Source organism: Chaetura pelagica, unplaced genomic scaffold (genome assembly GCF_000747805.2).
Source record: "Chaetura pelagica isolate M959 unplaced genomic scaffold, ChaPel_1.0 scaffold11, whole genome shotgun sequence".
NCBI lineage: Eukaryota > Metazoa > Chordata > Aves > Apodiformes > Apodidae > Chaetura > Chaetura pelagica.
The window spans coordinates 1,747,483-1,767,745 of NW_009952694.1; the positions used below are offsets into that span (position 1 = coordinate 1,747,483).

A 20,263-nucleotide genomic window follows, 5' to 3' on the forward strand; every position below is an offset into this window, starting at 1 on the left:
AGAGGGAGGAACACAGTGTTTCCTCACAGCCTAGGGTGAGATTAGAGTCCTGTTGGTGACAGAGCTACATGCTGTGAAACAGAAGTAGAAGGTCAACATAGCAATGGTGTTTTGTAGTGGCAAACTGAATTGATTTCCTGAAATCATTCTGGATCAGACCTCCAATTCCATCAGGATAACTGATTTTCACATAAATGTGCATTCCCCGCCTGTGTGTGAAATGTACTTCTGGAGTGAAGCACTGTAACCTTAAAACCTTTGAAGGAAGAACTGGAACTCAATGTACTGATACCAACTTTCTGTGTAGAATGCAGCTGTAGTGGACAATTACTTCAGGGGGATATTTTGAAATATTTCTATTATTAATGAAGGCTCTAACTTATTTCAGGAAGTTAATAGTTTGTTTTTCTGTTAGTCCTCCATATTTGCAATACTCCTGTGTTCCCTGCTTTTAACAGCATAGATGAGTGAGTGGAAACCAGTTCTTCTATGGGCATCAGAAGAGCACAGCATCGTTTTTGGTAGATTTCCATCTTGTCTTCTCTTGATTTTTGTGTCTCAGTATGACCTGGCTGAGGCTTCTTAAGTGCTCAGGGTGCTTTTAAGGTATCTGCTTTGTGGTGTCTATTAGTATAGGAACTCATAGTTCGGCTTTTCATGCTGCAAAAGCTCTCGGAGGGTCTTATCTCTGTAATTGGTCTGGTTTCACCCAACCTTTAGGAGTTTCTCTGGGACCTCTGTCCGCTGTCGAATCTAGCAAAAACTAGCCCAGGATTGGAATGCCGTTTGTGGAACAGACAGACAAATACATGCATTTTTTTTTAACTAGCAGGTTCTGATTCAGGCTAGTCCAGATTCTTGTTTCAATGATCACAGGAGGAAGGAGTCAAGTGGCAGTAACAGTTCTGGAGACTTTATGTACCAGTTTTTCCTGGAAGAGGGAGAATGGCTGTGTGTGGATTCTGGAAGATTTCAGAGCGGACATCTGTGGAATTGCTCCATACTCCCGTATAAAAGAACTGGTCTAGTAAATGGATCTCCAGCGTTAGTGCAAGAATTAATGACAGCTGTAGGAACTCTTGGCTGATTAGGACCAGGTTCTGTCTTCTTTGCATTATAACATGGGATAAGAAGCTGATGGTAAGAACACTGTTTTTTAGTTTTCACCATGTATCTGCTAAGGGTTACAGTTGGAAATGGCACTGAATAGAATGGATTTTTTTTTTTTTCTTAATATTCTGTATTCTTATTATCTATATTCTGTTGTCTATAAAGCATTCTCAACATGTTCTTTCAAGAGGAGTACAAATCAGAATTATATGCTAGGCAAAGAACTCAACTCAATTTCTCGTTCAAATCTATTTTAGTTGTCTGTATTGCCATCTAATAGACTTAATATACTAAATATAAGCTCCTCATGCTGTTCTCTGAGCACAGGCTCTCTGCTCCATATGTATGAAATTGTGTGATGCAAGTGAGAACACATGTACACAGTTCTGGGCTAGAGGTCTAATCTACCAAGCCAGTTGTCAGTATCAATCACCAGAACATCTGAGTACCTGCTGAGTGCAGGTGTTCTTTTAAGAGTGCAAATAACTCTATATCACAAAATTTTTCCTTGTAGTTTTTTTGGACAACAAACATTTAGATACCTTTGTCTATTGATTGTATTAGATGGCATGCAGTTATTGGCATCACAATCTGCTGTCCAAACAGTCTGAAACAAACACTAGGAATCCTATATAACTGAAGGATAGGAGCTCATCAGGAATTGGCATCATAAAGTTGAAAGGTCAGTGCTTTAATACACAGCTCCCACAAAATTGAAATTTAATTAAGTGTGACATTGTTAAATCCCTCCCTCAGGAGTCAATTTTCTCCCTTTTTCTTTACGTTAATATATGTGTATCCTTCCTCTCAGTAAAGAGAATAGCTAAATATTCTGCCTAGTGAGTTCAGGTTGTCCAGACTGTTGAATAGTTCAGTTTTTAGTTTGAATAGTTCAGGCTGAAATCAATCAGATGGAAGACCACAGACTGGAAACCACTGATACAGACACAGGGACTATGCAGTTTACTGAACTTCTTGCAATAAAGCTACTGTAACATTGTCTGCATGCTGTGTATAGGATTACTGTGTTACCTTTTTCCACTTGTTCCAAAAGAAGCAAAGAAAGTAAACTTATACTTCCTTTCCCTTGCTAGTGAGTATTACTTTCTTAAACATTTTACTCAAGAGTGGTTGCGTTCTCACCATTACTGAAAAGCAATCCAGAAGCTTCAAGTTCTAGCAGGTCATCAGAAAGTTAAAATCTTCATGCCATGGAAGCCTAACCTGTAAGTTAAAATGACCTGTGCAGTCATCTGACTTTAGCAGACCTAACGATGTACTGCGTAAAGCATCAGACCACTTCTAACAAATAATTTAATTCCCTCAATGCACATCTACATGAAGACCTGCATGAAGAATTTCAGCAGTCCAGCCCAGCAATTTACACCAGCTAATCTAATAGAGGCATAATTATGAACAGAGATATAGAGAATATAAAAAAACAGTGCAAGTACTTGACCAAAAAATCTCACAGAGATAGTTAAAGATCATCTGCTTCTATCACATAACAGGTTTTTTTTCTTATCTGTATTTTGGCATTGATAGATTTGTCTGCATGTTATATGAAGTGGTTTTGGGAAAAAAAAAAAGGCAAAAAAAAAAAGCTGTGATAAACTGGGTGTATAATAAGTGCAAGCTGTCTGTTCTGAATTGTTTGTTTTGTTTTTTAAATTAGTAAACCTCACTGTTTCTTCTCATAGCATTGAGGTACAACCCAAGGATTATTTTTTTCTCCCTACCGTGATACCAACATTTCAGCAAGGCTAATCACTTTTGTGGTGCAGTTTCCTCTGCACAGTCAGGATGGTTTGGGTTTTTGCAGCAATATGGAATGGCCTTCTAGGAAAAAAATAAAAAATAAAAATTGCTATCCTTAAGGCAGAGATCTCTAAAAATCATATATTGTTTTTGTATACAAACAATTGTCAAACTCTTAATCTCTATTTTTTTTTTTTTCTTGAACTCATGTCACTTAGAGATTTGTAATCTTTTTTTGATTCTCAGGCTCATCTCTGATGTTTGTCAATCTATATACATGAATAAGCCTAGGAGTATACCTTAAGAACGTGACTGCTACCTTTGAACGTTATTCTTGCCTCTGAATTTTTCTCCTCTACACTCTGCACTTTTGCATTGGTCCTGATCTGGAACAGAATAATTTTTTTCTCATCAAGTAGTAAATCTGCCCCTCCCAGTTTTTGCTACTTTGGTTACATAAACATACTTATCCTGTAAGTCTGGTGAAAGATGCATCAAGAGAATCAGTAAAGTTTACTCCTCCTCCTTCATTTCTGGGCTTCAAGCTATAAAGCAGACCTCCTTATTATTGACACATATTTTGGCACTTCCTTGTTGTCATAAATTGCATCCTGACCACACAAGCAAAGAGCATGAAGATGTCAAATTAGGAAGCCGGCATCAAAGTCCGTTCTAACCACATCCTTTGAGCTTGTCCTCTTACCTCATCTCTTTTAACTGCAGTGGTTTTGGTGCCAAATACATGTTGCTTTGTTGCCAAATGTGTGTCATTAATTCACAAGGAGTCTATGGTTATGTAGCCGTGTAACTGTTACGGTCAGCTGTGACTGAAAAAATGGCAGTGGTATAAGAGCTAAAAAGAGCATTTTCTCTGTTTGATGTTAGCATTTTTACTCTGGTAAAAAGCTCGTAGCCCAAGGAACACTGCAATAAGTGGTTTTATTTGGTTTGGGCTTTTTTGGTTTTGTTTTCTGCAAGGGATTAGAAAGACTGAAGAGGAGGGATAAAGCTTTTAGAGGTTTTTTACAAGTCAGTAGGTGATCAAACTTTAGTTGCTCATTTTTATTCATGTGTATCAAATGCGTCCCACATAAAATCCTATTTCCAGGAATAATACTCTAGTTGTCTTACAGTACTTAATTGTGACAGACCAAGGTCAGATTTTTCACCAAAGTAGTTACACTTTTGTATGTTTCTTGCTGTTGTTAGAGGATACTATTATGATACCTTAATAGTGAAAGCACAGTCGAGCACTGAGGCTTTAGATCAGGTTTCTGTCAGCCACTGTTTATGCCTTTTGTTTCATTTTAAACTGCCATCCAAGACTGGTTGCCATGTTGACATGAAACTTACTTTTTTTTTTTTAACTGTCTTTAGTAAATCATGTTTTTTAAGCCATGCTGTAATACAATAAATCAAATATGCAATTATATGTTTCTTATAAGTGAGGGACTATTTGCTTTCATAAATGTCAGTTGCATCCAATACTGCCTTTCTTTTAAAAAAAGAGTGAAATATTTTTGCTGTTACTGAATGTTGTTTGTCTAATTGGTTACAGGCTTGTCCTCAAATTAATGCTCAGCTCCAGTTATAATACCATTATGTCATAACAATGAAAAATTCTAATTAAGATGATCTGTTTGCAGGAAAAAGTTTAATGTATCAATTAATCTGCTTTTTCAGGGCGAGTATTCCTTTCCCCAGTCTCTATCTCCTGATCAGAGCCTGAATGATGAGAAAAACATCACAGATGCATGCTGCATTGGACAAAGAACACATGCATGCATTTAAATCATGTATATCTTACTTTTTACTGATGTAATCGTGAAATATGTTCTTTTTGCATTCATAATTAAGGGGTGGAACAGATGGTGAAGGCTTAGTTTAAAATAATCTGTCATTAAAATAACCTAGCCTACTGGTAATTCTTCACTCTAACTGGAGTTTAGATCAGGGTAACAGGGTTTTTTGCAGCACTGGAATACACTAGAAAGAATTAGGGACTTCATGGATAGTATGAAAGATGAGGGTATTCTCCAGAAGGACACTGTAGTAAGGCTCTAGTGAATTAAATTTGCCTGTAGTGGGCATATGCAAAAATGGCTGGGACAAAATTCCTCTGACAAATATAAATCCATTTAGTACGATGCATTATACATTAGTGCATATTCGGTCAAAGTGGTACAGTGCATTTCATATCCTGAGAGGAAATAACCTCACTAATCTACAAATACTGTAAGAAGCACTTAGTATTTTGGGTTAAAAATGCTGTGTTTTACATTTTTGTATTATTCTGATGTCAAAGGATACAAATTATAATTATTGGCATTATTATTCAGAGGTGCTGTAGCTAGTGACTTTTGCATCTGAGTTTCACTTCCTTCATGTCTACCACAGTGACTTGCTGGTATGTGACAAAGGAAATCTTTATATCGGTACTGTCTGGCAAGTTTAGAACTGTTTTCAGGAATAAGAAAACTGGCTCAATAAATCAGATACTTGCATGTCTTTAAAGCGTTTATTTTATTGTTTCCTCTAAGCTTTCACTCTCTAACAGCTTTGAAGAAAGCATATAGATTTCAGCATGGTATTACGATAAATCTTCTCGAGGAGGGGCAAGCATTAACATTTGCGTCGGTTCTTTTTCATCTTAATCCAACCTTAGTTAATAATCAGAAAATTCTACATGGTGGGTAAGAAGATGTAATTAACCCTTTGACCCCAGAATCTTAATTGGCGCCTGTTGAAAACAGTGGGGCAGTTTAAAAAAAAAAATAAAAAAAATAAAATTAAAAAGTAGCCTGTGGTGATTGAAACAGCATAATACATAATGATTTTCTGAAATCAAAAGTACTAGGGAACTTCAACTTTAATCACATTTCGCATAAAACCAGCAAGTGTAGTTTTAAACAAGATGTTGCTAGTCTTCCTTAAATCGGATTGTGCTCATAATTGGCATTTAGTGTCACTCTAACCCTTTCTCAGGTGCCATATGAGATGGTATAGGACTTTTTTTATGACAGTAAACTTCATTTATAAAAATAAAAATAAATTAACTCAAGGATATTTTCATAACAGAAGACACTCTACCTTTATATTCACGGCATCCGCTTCAATGAAAATGGGAAATTTTATGAAAAGTAGTTACCTTTGCAGGCCGTATTTCTATATTATAGTTAATTATAACTGTGGAACATCTGAAACAGGAATCCAGTCTGCCTTTGAACTACACTGAACCTGTTCACAAAGTTGCAATGTAAATTATACTGTGGCTGTCATTTAAAAAAAAAAATAATTAAAAAATGGAAGTTTACTGTATCTAGTACCCTTCGAGCATTTATTTTGGCCCTAGTTATACGGGTGCGTAACAGTAATACTTGCAGAGATCTGTCATGAAAACAAAATTGTTTGCAAATAGTTAGTATACAATAGTATCACATGCTCTTCTTTAGTGTTATCACATAACCCCTGTTATGTTCCCTGCTGCTTCCTCTAAAGCCTGCTGCTCTCTCGGCATGCACAAAGGACACACGCTTTATGAAAAATTGAAAAATTTCAACACGCATTGCTTAAATAATAAATATTCATAAATAATACCTATGAATAACGAATGAGACAGTCCTTCAGAACTACTGTTTGACCTGTATAAGGAACAACAACATTGTCACAGAAGTGGTCCATCTCAGCCGTTTCATACTGGTGGGAGGGACTGTCTTGCATTGGAAGGTGGCTATTTCTCCCTTATTTTTATTGTCATTTTTCTTAGGCATTAGGACTTGCGCTTAGAACTTGGGGCCTTTGTTCTAATGTCTTTTATTTTGGGCATGGAATAGTCAGCTGTTCCATTAGCTATTAATCAGTGGCTTTTTCAAAATACAATTTAAAAAAATGCTGAATTCAGTATTTTGTACTCAAGTTCTGACTTCAGGGAGGTGGGAAGGGAAATGGAGAAAAAAGGGCTGACCATGATGTAGTAGTCTTAGTTGGTATAAATAACTAATTTCAAAGCATGGGAAGTGACTAATCACACAAGAAGCCACAGAAGTTGTGAGTATGCTGCACTGGCCTTCCAGTCTGTCAGTAGTGCCTCCTCAGTACCTACCTTGTAAAGCTAGGAGTCAAAACTATGGAATAGTCTCCTGGAAAGGAAGAGAAGAAAAGGGTTAAATATTGAAACTATTAGGTGAAAGTAGTGAAGGAGAGTCAATGGCATTGAAAAGTAACAAGTGCATAAGATGCCTAACACTTTTCACTCAAAGTCTTCTCTCAGTTGCTGAAGACTTCCCAAACTTCAGCCATGGAGGCTGAAATTTCTTTGCACAGAGATAGTTTTATTTATATTTTTCAGGAAAACTGGTTGCAGCTGATTCCTCAAAAACAGTGGGGAAGACATTTCTGCCTAATCAACATTACAAGCTTTCTTCAAACTTTCCTTTCATAAAGAAGCTTGAATTCCTAAATAAAATAGCATGTAGAAAAGAAGCAGGAGAACCATCAGTGGCTTAGTGAATTATTTTTTGCTGTTCTTACTAACCTCTCTGCATATATCGTAGATAATTACACAGTAATGCAGTGTACTGAACAAAGCATATCATAAATGTTCTGTAACTCGAGTAAAGGAGGAAGGGGATCACACTAAAAGCCTGGATATGTAAAAAAGTGAGAAGAAGAAAGCTGTTTCTGTATGATAGACCTTGTGAAACTTCTTTCCTCAGGATACCAGTAAGCCAAGAACGTAACAGGATTCCAAAAAAACCCCTCCACTCTTGACTACAGTAGTTATAAAAAATAATTCTGAGGAATATCCAATATCATGCCAAGTAGTAACAACCTGAGGTTTGAAACCAACTTCTAACAGGCTTTTAATTACCTACATAATCATTATGAATAGTTTAAACACTATTCTGAAGCATACACTGGCAGACCCAGGAAAACCAATCACTGCAGAAAGTCCGTAAGTCTGATGCAGGATGGCAATTTGTTGGTGCTTATGGAGAATGTAGTTCTAGCAAGAACACATATAGATGGCCAGGGAATCAGGGTGACAGTTCTCAGTTTTATTTCTATCAGAGGATTAAAATAATTTTTTGAAGAAAGGCGGGACAGAGCATCAGGAAAACCAAGACCTTTAATGATTTACTCTTCTGATTTTTCTATGATGGGAAATGTGGATAGTAGGGGAAAAAAAATCCAAGCACAAAAACAAACAAACAAACAAAAACTTAATGAAAGAGATCAAATATATAAAGATTTTGATTGTCTTTGCATGGATCTAAGTTTGTACTTCACTGTTCCAAGTTTTCCACCTGTTACCAAAGTTAAAATTCAAGGAACTGATGTTAATAATTTCAAAAGAAATGATGATGATTTATAAGAGGCCGTAAATCACTTGCCTAATATAAATGTTTTTACAAGAAGGAAATCTATGCAGATTTACATTTTTATTAATTCATAAATATAAATTAGAGTCTTTCTTTAATGTGTCTTTTATGAGGGTTTGTTTTTCAATATGTGGTTTATTCTTTTAAGAAAACACAGATTTTTTAATGAATTCCACCACCTACATCAGAGAGGGGTGAACACTTGCCAAAGACAGCTTCTGACCAGCAGCATGTTAGAAATTAATCAAGAAGCAAAATAAAAAAAATTAAAACCCTGAGAAATCAGTGTTCTGTATTTGAAAAGGAGTGAAATTATTACATGACTTTGTCATCAAATATTGCCATTGAATTTGTGTACACCTCTTATTTTTTTTTCTTTCAAAATGAGGTTGATCTCTCAAATGTTGCAGTTCTGTTTTCACTTTACACATACCTTTATCTCAAAGCAGTATTTGGGGTGGGATTTTTAGGGATTGATTTTTGTTCATCCCAAATTTGGGGTGTTTCTTATTTTCTGAGTTGTCTTAGTATTTCTAATTTCTGGAATTCTGTGATTTTACTTATGCAATAGTGAATGCTTGTTTGCCAGTAATCGTAAAAAGCATGAAAGTAAAGGCAAATACAGTGTATGAAAGGCAGTTTCTTCGTAGTGAAGATTTCCTCTTCTTCCTAGAGGTATATTTCTGTCTTGATGTGCAGTGATTTACTCTGTGTGTCAGTTTAGAATACAGTCCTTTGTTTATTAACTGCACTCATGTTTCAAAAGGTATGCATTAATCCCTGTATTGTATTTTGATTTTTGCAATTGCAATGGAAACCACATCCAAAGACTTGAACCTGTCAAAATAAAATCTAATCCAGAGTTTTACACCAAAGGAGCAAAATTCATAACATTTCTATAGACCTAAGCTGTAAACATATTTGACAGTAATCTGCTGATTGGCTTTGTTTGTTGACTCACAAAAGGAAAATGAGGTGTGTGTGTGGCGCACGCGCCCATGTGCGTGTGTGTGTAATCCTTAATTAGTTAACAAATGATTGAGGTCCATAGTGGTTTGATTGATGGTAGGATTTTATTTTCTCTTTTTCAGTTTTTGGAAGTGAAAATTTGCAGCTTTGATTATGGGGATGGGGAGGGATCTCTTGCATACCCTTTAATTGGAAGGTTATTTATTTTCTGATTTCTTCATAAAAAATTGAAGAACACTTTATTTTTCTGTATTTCTCCTGTCATGTGAATGCGATAAATTTTATACAGTATATGGCAGATGTAAACATGACAATAAGTCCTTGAACTTTGGGATATTTTCCTATAGTGTTTGTTAATATGTAGACAAGAGTATAAAGGAATTGTTCTAAGGATTAAATTTAAAAACACTCATAGAAATGATAACTTTTTCCTCAGTTGGTTCTGTGATGTATTTGAATCTATTTCTGTTTAGAATTTAGAGGGTTTTATTAATCTATTATCTTTTTTTTTGTTGTTTTCTTTTGTTTTCTTTTGGTTTTGTTTTTATTTTCCTTACTCTGTAGTCCCTGGATGGATTTGTATTTGCACTAAATCAAGAAGGAAAATTTTTGTACATTTCAGAAACTGTCTCCATCTATTTAGGCCTGTCCCAAGTAAGTACATGCTTTTGATTCTAGACCATAATTGTGTGTGATTCATTCTTCTGTTTATCATTCTTAAAGAACTAATAATTTTGTTTGTGTGTTTTGTGTGGATTATTTAACTAGTTGTTTAAAGTTGCATCTGGTTCATCCTGAAGAATGTATTTATCAGTATTGGGTATTGAGATAAGACAAACTTGTGCCTGAAAACATATTGCCATGAAGGATCATTATTAATTTATTGAGAACAAATGAAGTTTCTTTTCTCAGTTGTTTTGAACTTTAAACCTCTATACCTGATAGGAAAGCGACATACTAATAGTACTTCCCTTGTGTCCTATTACTGGATGTTTATGGAGTACCCTGCATTATCCAGGGAGCTGACACGATGACAGGGAGTCATTTGGAGTCAAGAAATTCTGAAAGAGACCATTAAAATGTCTTGCAGGGAAGGTTCCAACGTGGCACATTTTGCCACTTTCACAAATGCTTACTAAGATGAAAAGACAAATTTATAAAATGTAATAGCTTAATTTTTTTAAATATAATTGCTGACAACAGTTTTTTTAAGATTAAAAGACAGGAGAAAAGTGGGGGGGAGGTTGCTTGTTAATGCTGATTCGCTAATCCTGTAGCATTCAGAAATGTTTGGGAAGGACGGCTTCTTTCTGCCTGTACTTAGAAATGCAGCAGAAAGGTTTTGCATGATGATTTTCTGAGTAGGATAATCTACTTCTATTGCAGTCACCCTGAGGAGAAAAAGAACAACTCAGATAATCTTTATTTCATTTCCTTTAAACTGGAACCCATTCTGCTATGAGGAAGCAACTATTAGCACTGGCAACTGTTAGTTTTGCTGTAGCCCAAAAACAATGAAATGGGAAATTTTAACATTTGGAGAAGAAAAAGACTAATTTTAAATATTATCTGGTGAACATCTGAATAGAAGTTCAGTAACTCCTCAAAGAACATGCAAACAATTGTCTGTAATAAGTTCAATAATTGTTATTTTGTGCTGGCTTTAGCAAACCAAATGATAGAAATGGAAACAGAGCTGGTTCTAATTCTTATCAGTATTCTTTTCTCTCATTAAAGTCCCTTGTTTTGTAATAGACTTTAATCCCTGCCTTAATCTGTTTGGGAGTTAGTATCAAAAATCTCAGATTTTGAATTAGTGCGCCACCATGTTGCTAATACAGTAAAGAATTGGAACTGTAATGTTTATTATTGTCTTATGCTCATATTAATCTGTTTAATGCATAGTATCCAACAAAGTTTAATAGGCCAATAAAGAAGAAGGATGGATAATTAGTTTAAACAGGTAAATGCTAATTAGGAAACTCCTGAAAGGCATCCATTATACACTAGCTTAAAACAAATTTTACAGCCCTGGTTAGTGGTGTAATCCAAATTCTGTCAAGGCAACTGCATTTTCTGTAATTGAGATGTGTATGTTTGCTTTGCATAACAGATGGCTCTGTATGCTTAGACTGATAGCTAGGAAAATAATAATTGCATTATTCTGGCCAAAAGAATATTAGCTCTTGGGTTTTGGCCATTTCAGTCAGTCCTCCTGCCAGCACAGCATATGCACATATATGGATTGGATTTTCAAGGAAATTGATGCATCTGGAATAGTGTGGCCATCTGAAATATCATCTGTTCAAGAAAAATTTGGCTTTAACCCTATGCTGGTCTCTTTCTAAAAGCATTTTCTGTCACTGTCTTTTTGACTATGAGAGATTGTAAATTTTTCCATACTCTGAACTTACACTGTGTTAAGACTTCACGCTTTGTCTTGATCCTCATATACATTTCAAGCAAGGGGTCAGATTAAAAAAAAAAAAAAGAAAAAAAAAAAAAAGCAAGCAATTGTCTTTGCATGGTAGAAGTTTTTGATCTATCAGGAGAATCTGCTCCTTGCCTTCAGTACTGAAAGTATTGATGGAATAACTACCAGAAATCAGAACTGGGACTGTGGATTTTAGTACAATAATAGATGAAATCTACTGAAATCTACTAAAATATCTGTGATTTTCACTGTTCTTCTCTTCTTTCTTTACCAAGTAATTTTATACTTATCAGACCTACTGTATTTATGTTTTTAATACATTGTTCTCTTGATGTAATATTATATAGCTAGGTCTCTTTAATAATAACAAAAGAGATGTGGTAGCTACTTGTTACTAAATCACTAATCAAAGTTTAATTTATTACAAAAATATTAACAAGAATATTTATTAAGCTGTTTCTCAAACTGTACATGGGAATGCTACTGTTTGCACTACAACTATCTTGAAATAGTCATGAATTCTGAATGTCTGAAATAGTGCTGTGTGATATATGTGATGTTGCATTTCTGGCACTGCAGGTAAATGTTGATAGGTTCCTATCCTGATAGTCCCCAACTATGTATTTATATAGAACCTCTTTCAGTTAATTTTTCCCACTATAAGCATTTTTATTTGAATCACCTTAAAGTGCTGACTTTGGAGTCTCGCTGTCCTAGTCAAATTACTTCTCAGAGACTTCTCCTTTTTTTGTTTTTCTTTGTTTTTCCTTTTTATTTAATTAGTGTGCGTAGAAATATATGTACAATATATATTGTATTTGCAAAGGAAAACCTCATGTCTCTTAGCTAAAGGAAAAGTAGTCCTTGAACCAAATCTCAGCAGCTGAAACCAGTTTTTCACAGAACCAAATTTTTCTATTTTCAGAACATTGAGAGCCAGTGGTAGAAAACAAATGGATGCTGGTGTTCTAAGATTAGCTGCAGGGCTAATAGTAAAGAAATCTGATAAAACAATATCTTGAGAGGTAGTCTGGCAACGATGATGATAATAAAGTTACTCCTGGCAAAATTAACAGTATATTTGAACAGTAAACAAAGAATTACAATAAATAATCCTTTTACTTTACAATGAATGTATTTTGCATATAGACACCTATATATATACATATAGAGAACACTTTTGTCTTCCAGCTAATGCTAGCCAAGAATTTTAGGTTAGTTTGGCAGGCATGGATTTGAGAGCACACTTTGGAATTGCAACTAGAGCACTTTCAGAGAACATTTCAAAGTAGAGGGAAAGTCACAAAGTTAGCTGAAACTTATGAGTGAGAGAAGAAAAAAAAAAAGGCAACAGAAATGAGCCAAAATCTCCCATTTATATCCATAGTCTGTATAAATTGTCACAGTTCAATTATACTTGGGGCAAGCTGTAACTGTCTGATATACTTTTGAGTATTCAGTAGTTTCAGGAACTGTACTATTTGTTGGAATATACAGACTTATCTGGAAATGTAAAATACAGACAGGATTTTTTCCCAGCCTGGCAAACATGACCTGTGATGGTGTAGCTTACCATTTTGCCAATATAAACAGATTTTTACACTGCACCTCTGTAGAAATATTTTGTCTACGTATATTCCTATTCCTTGATGTTTTCAAGTCAGCAGATAATTTTTAGCATCAGGGAAACTGACATCTTTTTGAATACTGAGGTCCCTGATTTCCTTTTAGAAATGGGATGAGATTTAAAAATAGATGGGTAAAATGAGTCATCATGTTTGGACATTGAAGAGGCACTCAAATAATTCCTTTAGGCACTTAGAAGTCAATATCAGTGCTTACCTAAGATATTTTAATCCTTTTGCAAACTCTCTGTGTTTGAGACTTGGGTCAAAAATATGCTTAAACATGAATAGAAAGATATACAGAGAAAAATATATTGAGGACAAAGGATAAAATTTTCAGACCCATGTGGCTTCAGGGTCAAATAGAAAATATTATGGGCTGATAAGCTGGCTAGGATACTTTCACTTTCAGGAAACAAATTATTGATCACCTCTCACCGACAGTTGTACTCAAAATGGATATTATGCATTACTTTCCCTCTGTGAGGTCCACATCTTAAAGTAAACTATTTCCTACCTTTGCTCCTACTTGTCCAGGATACAGACCAGGTCTGCAGATTGGCCTGTTGGAAAAGGAGCTCACTGAAAAAGAGAAATGCAGCTGCAGTCATAATAGGAGATAACAGAGATGAAGGAGGGGAAAAAAGAATAAATTCTGGAGATTTTGTCCTTTTTAAAACAAAGTAGGCAAACCCAGCAAGTATCTTACATGTGCACTGCATTACTGGTAGCATAACCTATCTCCTTATTTTGGCTTTCTGTGCATTTGTTCTATGAAATAGCAAATAAAATTATAGCTACAACACACAAGTACAAGGTCAAATAAATGACAGTACTCAGTCTATTTGTGAAGCTATTCTGAAAAGGAACCATGGTGCCAAATGTGGTTTATTTGAATAATAAAGAAGAATTAGATTCCCCTGATAACTTGGCTGAGGGCCAATAAATCACTGGAGGTTAAGAATGCTTTGCAACTGCCATGTATTTCTTTTTGCTTTTAGGAAGCACAAGCCTCAACTACTGTGCTCTACCTGTTTTTCAATGCAAATCAACTGGAGGTTACTAGATGATTAAGGGATTGCTTGTGTACTCTGCTTAAAAATAATATAAAGCAATCTTGATACTTGCATTCATTCTCTAAGTCCTGCCTTATTTTGCCTCTGTGCTATTATTTAAATAAAATAGTAATCCTCATCTTTAAAAAAAAAAAAAAAAAAGCAACTGAACAAAGAAAAATGAGAAAGCAAATACAAACAACAAAAAATCTACCCTCACTCCCCCCCAAAAAACCCAAACCAAACCAAAAAACACTAAGCAGAAAAAAATAACAGCAAAAACCAGAAACTTCACAGGAATACTACATATTGTTATTTTATTATTTTTCGCAAATCTAGGCAATAACCAATTGAGAAAGAAAACTTGTTTTTTTTTGTGTTGTTGTCATTTTTTTAGCTTTTTGATTTTAAATTCTACTGTGTAGAATGATTATTTCTGCTCATTTAGTGAAATTGGTGCACTAGCATTAACGATTTTTTAATAGTTTGTCCCCCTTAAAATTAGGAAGCAAAAGCCTGGGAAATTCTGTGCTGTGCAGGTGTTTTTTAAAGAAGTTTTTTTTTCCTTAAATTTCACCATAAAGAAAGTTTATTTACTCTTATCTTTTATGCTAAGAGAAGTGAGCAAGGGAGGAACTCTTGAAATAGAGCAGCTCTGAGGATTTTGAGAGCAGTAAGAAAATACAAGTATCAAAATAATTCAGAAACAGTACAAAGCACGGTGGCACATTATCAATTTACAACATTTAAATTGATAAATGCTTGGTGGTGAAGGCCTACAAGGGCACTTTGAAAAGCAAATAGCGACCTGGTGAAGAAATTGATTTTTTCCCCCCCGAAAATGACTGCATGATGCATCATTTGACTGCATGCTGTCCAAGTGCTTGACAGAGATAATCTCAGCAATCCCACGGGTGACCTTATCGTTCTCACCAGGGCAACTTTGTCTAGATTCTGACTTTGTGCATGTCAAGGTTTCTTCAGGCAGGATCCTTAGGGGGAAAAAGTTCCTCTGTTCGATCCAGATATTGAACCACTCTTCAAGGCACTCCCCCACCCCCAAAAAGGCAAGCTTGTTTCTTTTCTTCATAATTATGAATGAACTGAACAAGAGAAAATATCTATAGACACAGTATCTTTGCTGAAGCCATTATTGCCTTTTCAGTGTAGCTTAGTTTAGTTCTGAAAGGAGAAGGGATACCTGCCATTAGAGGTTATCAGAGGCAGGGGAAAGGCTCCAAAACGTATGTAATCCTTCTACGTACCAGAAATATCCTGCCCGCTTTCATTCTCACACTCATGTTCACAGCGTTGTTTTTGCTCAGGAAAAGATTTTGCCATAGTCACAGTATTTCATATAGATGCCTAATGATTTTTTCTTTCTGCCTTCATTATTTTTTTTTAAACCCCTATCCCACTCAAGAACTTTTAAGGCAACTCAAGTGCAAATGACAAGCTGACAGAAGTCCTGAACATCAACATCAATATGCATAATTTTGCATAGACACTCTGTAACAACCTTCACTGTTTGGTCTTGAAATGATCCAAAACACTTAGTCTGTTTAGCTGGTTATTACAAAGCTGGATTTGTCTAGCACAGAAGAATATATTGCCTAAACTGTGAAGAATGACAAATTTTAAAGATTTGCCAGGGTTTTTTTAAAGTACTTTGTACAATGAACACACTGTTTTTCATGTGCAGTTAGGAATTGTTCATTTTAAATACTGATTAAGAACTTATTGAAAGCAGCAAATGCTATGCTTTATTTGGTACCCCAAAGCTACTTTACCCACTGCCTTTGTCACCCACAGTTCAACCATATTCAACCTCTTTTACCTCTTTCTTTCATCCACAACATTAATTCCGAGTGAACAAGACGTGCTTCCTTGCTTTTGACAAGATTTGCTGCAGTCTCATGCGACAAAAACCCAACACTCATTCCAGATTCAGAAAGTAGGATTTATAACAGCATTTTAATTTAATGTTGGATGTCGAACATATAAAGAGATCACAGTAGTACTAGAGCTGAAAATTGATGCCTTTTTTATTAGTGTCCTCTCAGAAGTGGGTGAGCCGCTGTTTGTGCAGTGGAGCACAGAGCACCACAGTCAGATGAATGAGGATATGCTATCTGCAAGGAATCATATTTCAAACCACTGTCTGCTTCTATTGATGTGCTCAGAGTTGAAAGGTTATGCTAGTAAATGCCATCAGAATTTTCAGCATTAGGAATCTGTGGAATAATCCGCTGGCTGTCACTTTGTAGTCAGTCCAAATGAAGTATATAGTGATGCTTTACTGATTTTTTAAACTTGAAATTAACTTATTGTTACTCATCACGTTGTTTTGCTTATTTGTCAGTGGTGTGTTTAAATACTGCCAACAGTATTGTCTTATAGGCTCTGCTGAATATAGCTCTCTGTTGAGTTAACTAAAGAATCCAGAATGTCATTTTACATGAGAATCATGTTCCCCTTATTTATTCTTTTGAACATATTTTATCAGCCATTGAGGCTGAAACATTGAAAGCCTTTATGCAGAAGGGATTCACTGGTTAAAATGAATCACACAGATTCTCTGTGCAATAAAATATAGCCTCATTGGTTTAATGCTTGAAGGCTGAAGACTTTTCATGTCACTTAATAATTTCTAGCATTTGATGTTAAAAATAAGATTTTGATAAGGTATTTTTGCTGCAATTGTTAACTCTTTCCAGTACTAAATAGGTAAGACTGAGAATATTAGCAGTTAGACCATTTGCTTTCTGGGGGATGCAATGTTTTCCGGTTGTTTTAAGAAAAATGTCTGGGGAAAATGGCGAAGACAGTTTAGCTATTTTATGTCTGTCTTTCCTGTTAAAACAAAGACAAAGAGTTTCCATGAGTTAACATCCATATTATCCAAATTAGCTACAGGGTACTTTGGTATCTTTTTGCATTGCATTGTAACATATTTGTATGGAAAGTGGAGACTATTCTATGCATAGTCACTTAGTAAAACAAACAGCTGTGGAATAATTGAAGGGAAAAAAATGTACTGAGAAGAAATATACAAATTTGGTATAAATATATTATCCATGCACATTAGAGACAGGAGGAAAAAACCTCAAGAACTAAGAACAGTCTTTTAAGAGTAAGGTCAAAAAATATAATTCTACTAGTGAGCAATTAAAATTTCAATTCTAAAAATAAGTACATTTTAATTATTAGATTTTAATTACTAGTAACATCTTCACTGCATAGTATGGGATCTAACTAAAAGAACCTCCAAGTCAAAGCCTGATGGTGCTTAATCTCCAAGGTCTGTAGTGGAAATTCAAGACAATCATGTCCATGTACTATTGCTCTTCCAGTGCTAAATAAGTTTTCATGCTACCGTATAAGGAAAGGCTGAAAGAGCTGGTTCTGTTTAGCCTGGAGGAGACCGAGGGAGGATCTCATCAGTGCTTATGAATATATGAAGTACTGGTATCAGGAGCATGGGACCAGACTCTGGTGTCCAGTGACAGGATGAGGGGCCGTGCTCACAAACTGAAACACAGGAAGTTCAACCTAAACAAGAGGAAAAACTTGTTTACTCTGAGGGTGACAGAGCACTGGAACAGGCTGCTGTGAGAGGTTGTGGAGTCTCTGTCTCTGCAGACATTCAAACCCTGTCTGAACATATTCCTGTGTGATCTGCTCGTGATGATACTCTAGCAGAAGGGTTGGACTAGATGATCTTTAGGGATCCCTTCCAGCTTCTACTGTTCTGTGCTAATCTGTGCTAATCTGTATTTTTTTGTTACTCCCCATTCATCTTCAGCATTCAAATATGCTACCTTAGCATTTCAACCGTATGTTTCCCTGGGTTTTGTTTGTTTGTTTGTTTGTTTGTTTCTGGAATTTGAATGAGGATTCCATCCAAGACATCCATTACCTGTCTTATGGCTAGTTGCAGAGGCTGGCACTAGCTTCCTGGTAGGGTTACAAAGTGTAACAAAGGGTTACATGATCACATGATCAAATGGTTACAAAATGTACCCAGGCTGGTTCTGCATTTAGTGAGCAGGAGAAAAGTGCATTAGAAAACCTGACAGGCGTACTGTGAACCCACACTTTATCTTAGTTGCTCAGCTGAGTTCCTCAACAGCATTCACGTTGAAAGTTCTTTCTGTTGTTTGCTCATACCTTCGGAACTACCTGCATCAACACTGAGCAACTGAGCTCCGCTTGGAAGGTATTTACTTACTGTTCTCATCATACAGCCACAAAAGGACTCTCTGCAGGTGAATCCATAGAAGAGCCATTTTAATTCCCTGTTACAAGCTATGCCATAAGGATCTGCTATCGGGACCCATCCCAGCACAGAGGCTACTGCAGTACCATTGAGGATGTAGTTCAATTGTTTGGGAACAGATGGAGCATCCTCTAGCAGTGCTGGCATAACCAAAGTCAGCAATGCAGCAGAGATTTTGCCTCTACTGGCCACCAGATGAGGCAGAAGAAAACTAGAACTACATTTTCTGCTTCAGAGACAGGAGCTCAGATGTGGGAAAAGAATGAGTGATAAACCTCCTTTACCGAGAGTTAGAAATTTACAGTAAAAAGGAAAGAGAGAAAATATCTTCCTGCAGCAGTGAGGCGATATGTCTTAGAGCAAAAATTATCTTCTATAGACACAGGAAACTTAGGCATACATTGGGGGAAGGGAGAATCAAATTAATGTAAGCAAGAGACACAAAATAAATGTCTCTCCAGTGTGACCAGACAGGAAGGGGAAGGCAGAAGAGAGGCACAGAACTCTGCACCTACTTAGCAACTGAGAATCAGATCTGTGAGAAGACATGCTACTTCTTACTCACCAACCAAAATAAATTTTGCCAACTTTTGATATTCCTAACTCACGCCCCAGATTAAACTCAAATAGTAAGACTGGTTTCAAGTTATAAGGTATATGAGTATAATATAATAATATAATAATAAATGTTAGAAATTTGCTTTTCTATTTGAGAGATGTTTGAGACTTTCTGAGAATACCATGATTCTGCAGTCTGGCTTTTGAAGCTGAAATCAAACATCACATGATCAGCAATGAAATTGTGAGGTTTGGCAACAGTAAAATAGAAAGGGGAAGTGTTGGCTCATTTATCTAGTTAAATGAAATAACATGGTTTATAAACTAATATGGTGCATCATAGTCATACTGCATTCCAGATAACTTTTGAAACCTTTACAGTAATAAACCTGGCCTTGTGCTACTGAATTGTATGACAGTATTATTACCTACATTAATTATTTTTAAAATTCTGTTAGATGTTTAAGATTCTGACTTTGAGTCTTTTGAGTTACAAGAGTGTTTTCTAGGCTGAATTAGGATGTAGCCAGTTTATTGAGGCATAGTCTATACCTTTTCATAATTCATTTCAGAAGGTGTCTCTCCTTTGTCAGGATTTCTTCAGGCGTAGATAGTAAATACAAAGCCATATACATTCCTGCCATTGCTTGAATGATAATGGAGCTATATGTGTGTTCTTGTTGAACATTGGTAGCATATGCATAAGAAAGATATGATTAATATTGTAAATGTGTCTCTTCCACATATTTTGGCAGCATGTATGAGCCATGACTTAAAGTTTATGGTAAGAGATACATCCTTTTTCAAAACTTATTAATGAGGTTTTGAGAAACAGTAACTTTCCCTCCTACCTTTGTTTCTCCTGACCTGACATAAGTCTTATCTACAGCCTGTAAGTCAATGAAAAAATGTCACAGGTTTTTGAATGGTTCTCATTTACTTTATTTCAGGTGACTTTATTTGTTGTGTAGATGAAGTAGTGTCTAACTGAGGAAGATGCATTCTAAGGACCTGACAATATTCAGGGTTGGAGTGGTTGTCTACAACAACGTAGTGGAAAACTTTTTCTGTTGTGATAGGTGTACATTTGGTTA

General features: G+C 35.7%; 1 protein-coding gene across 1 annotated transcript in view; it reads left to right on the plus strand.

Moving 5' to 3' along the window:
* Nucleotides 1–20,263, plus strand: part of NPAS3 (neuronal PAS domain protein 3) — a 627,665-nt gene that overhangs the window by 434,107 nt on the left and 173,295 nt on the right. Inside the window, exon 5 of the mRNA XM_009993852.1 lies at nt 9,783–9,872. Coding sequence (XP_009992154.1) covers nt 9,783–9,872 — 90 coding nt within the window. The remainder of the gene's footprint in view (nt 1–9,782; nt 9,873–20,263) is intronic.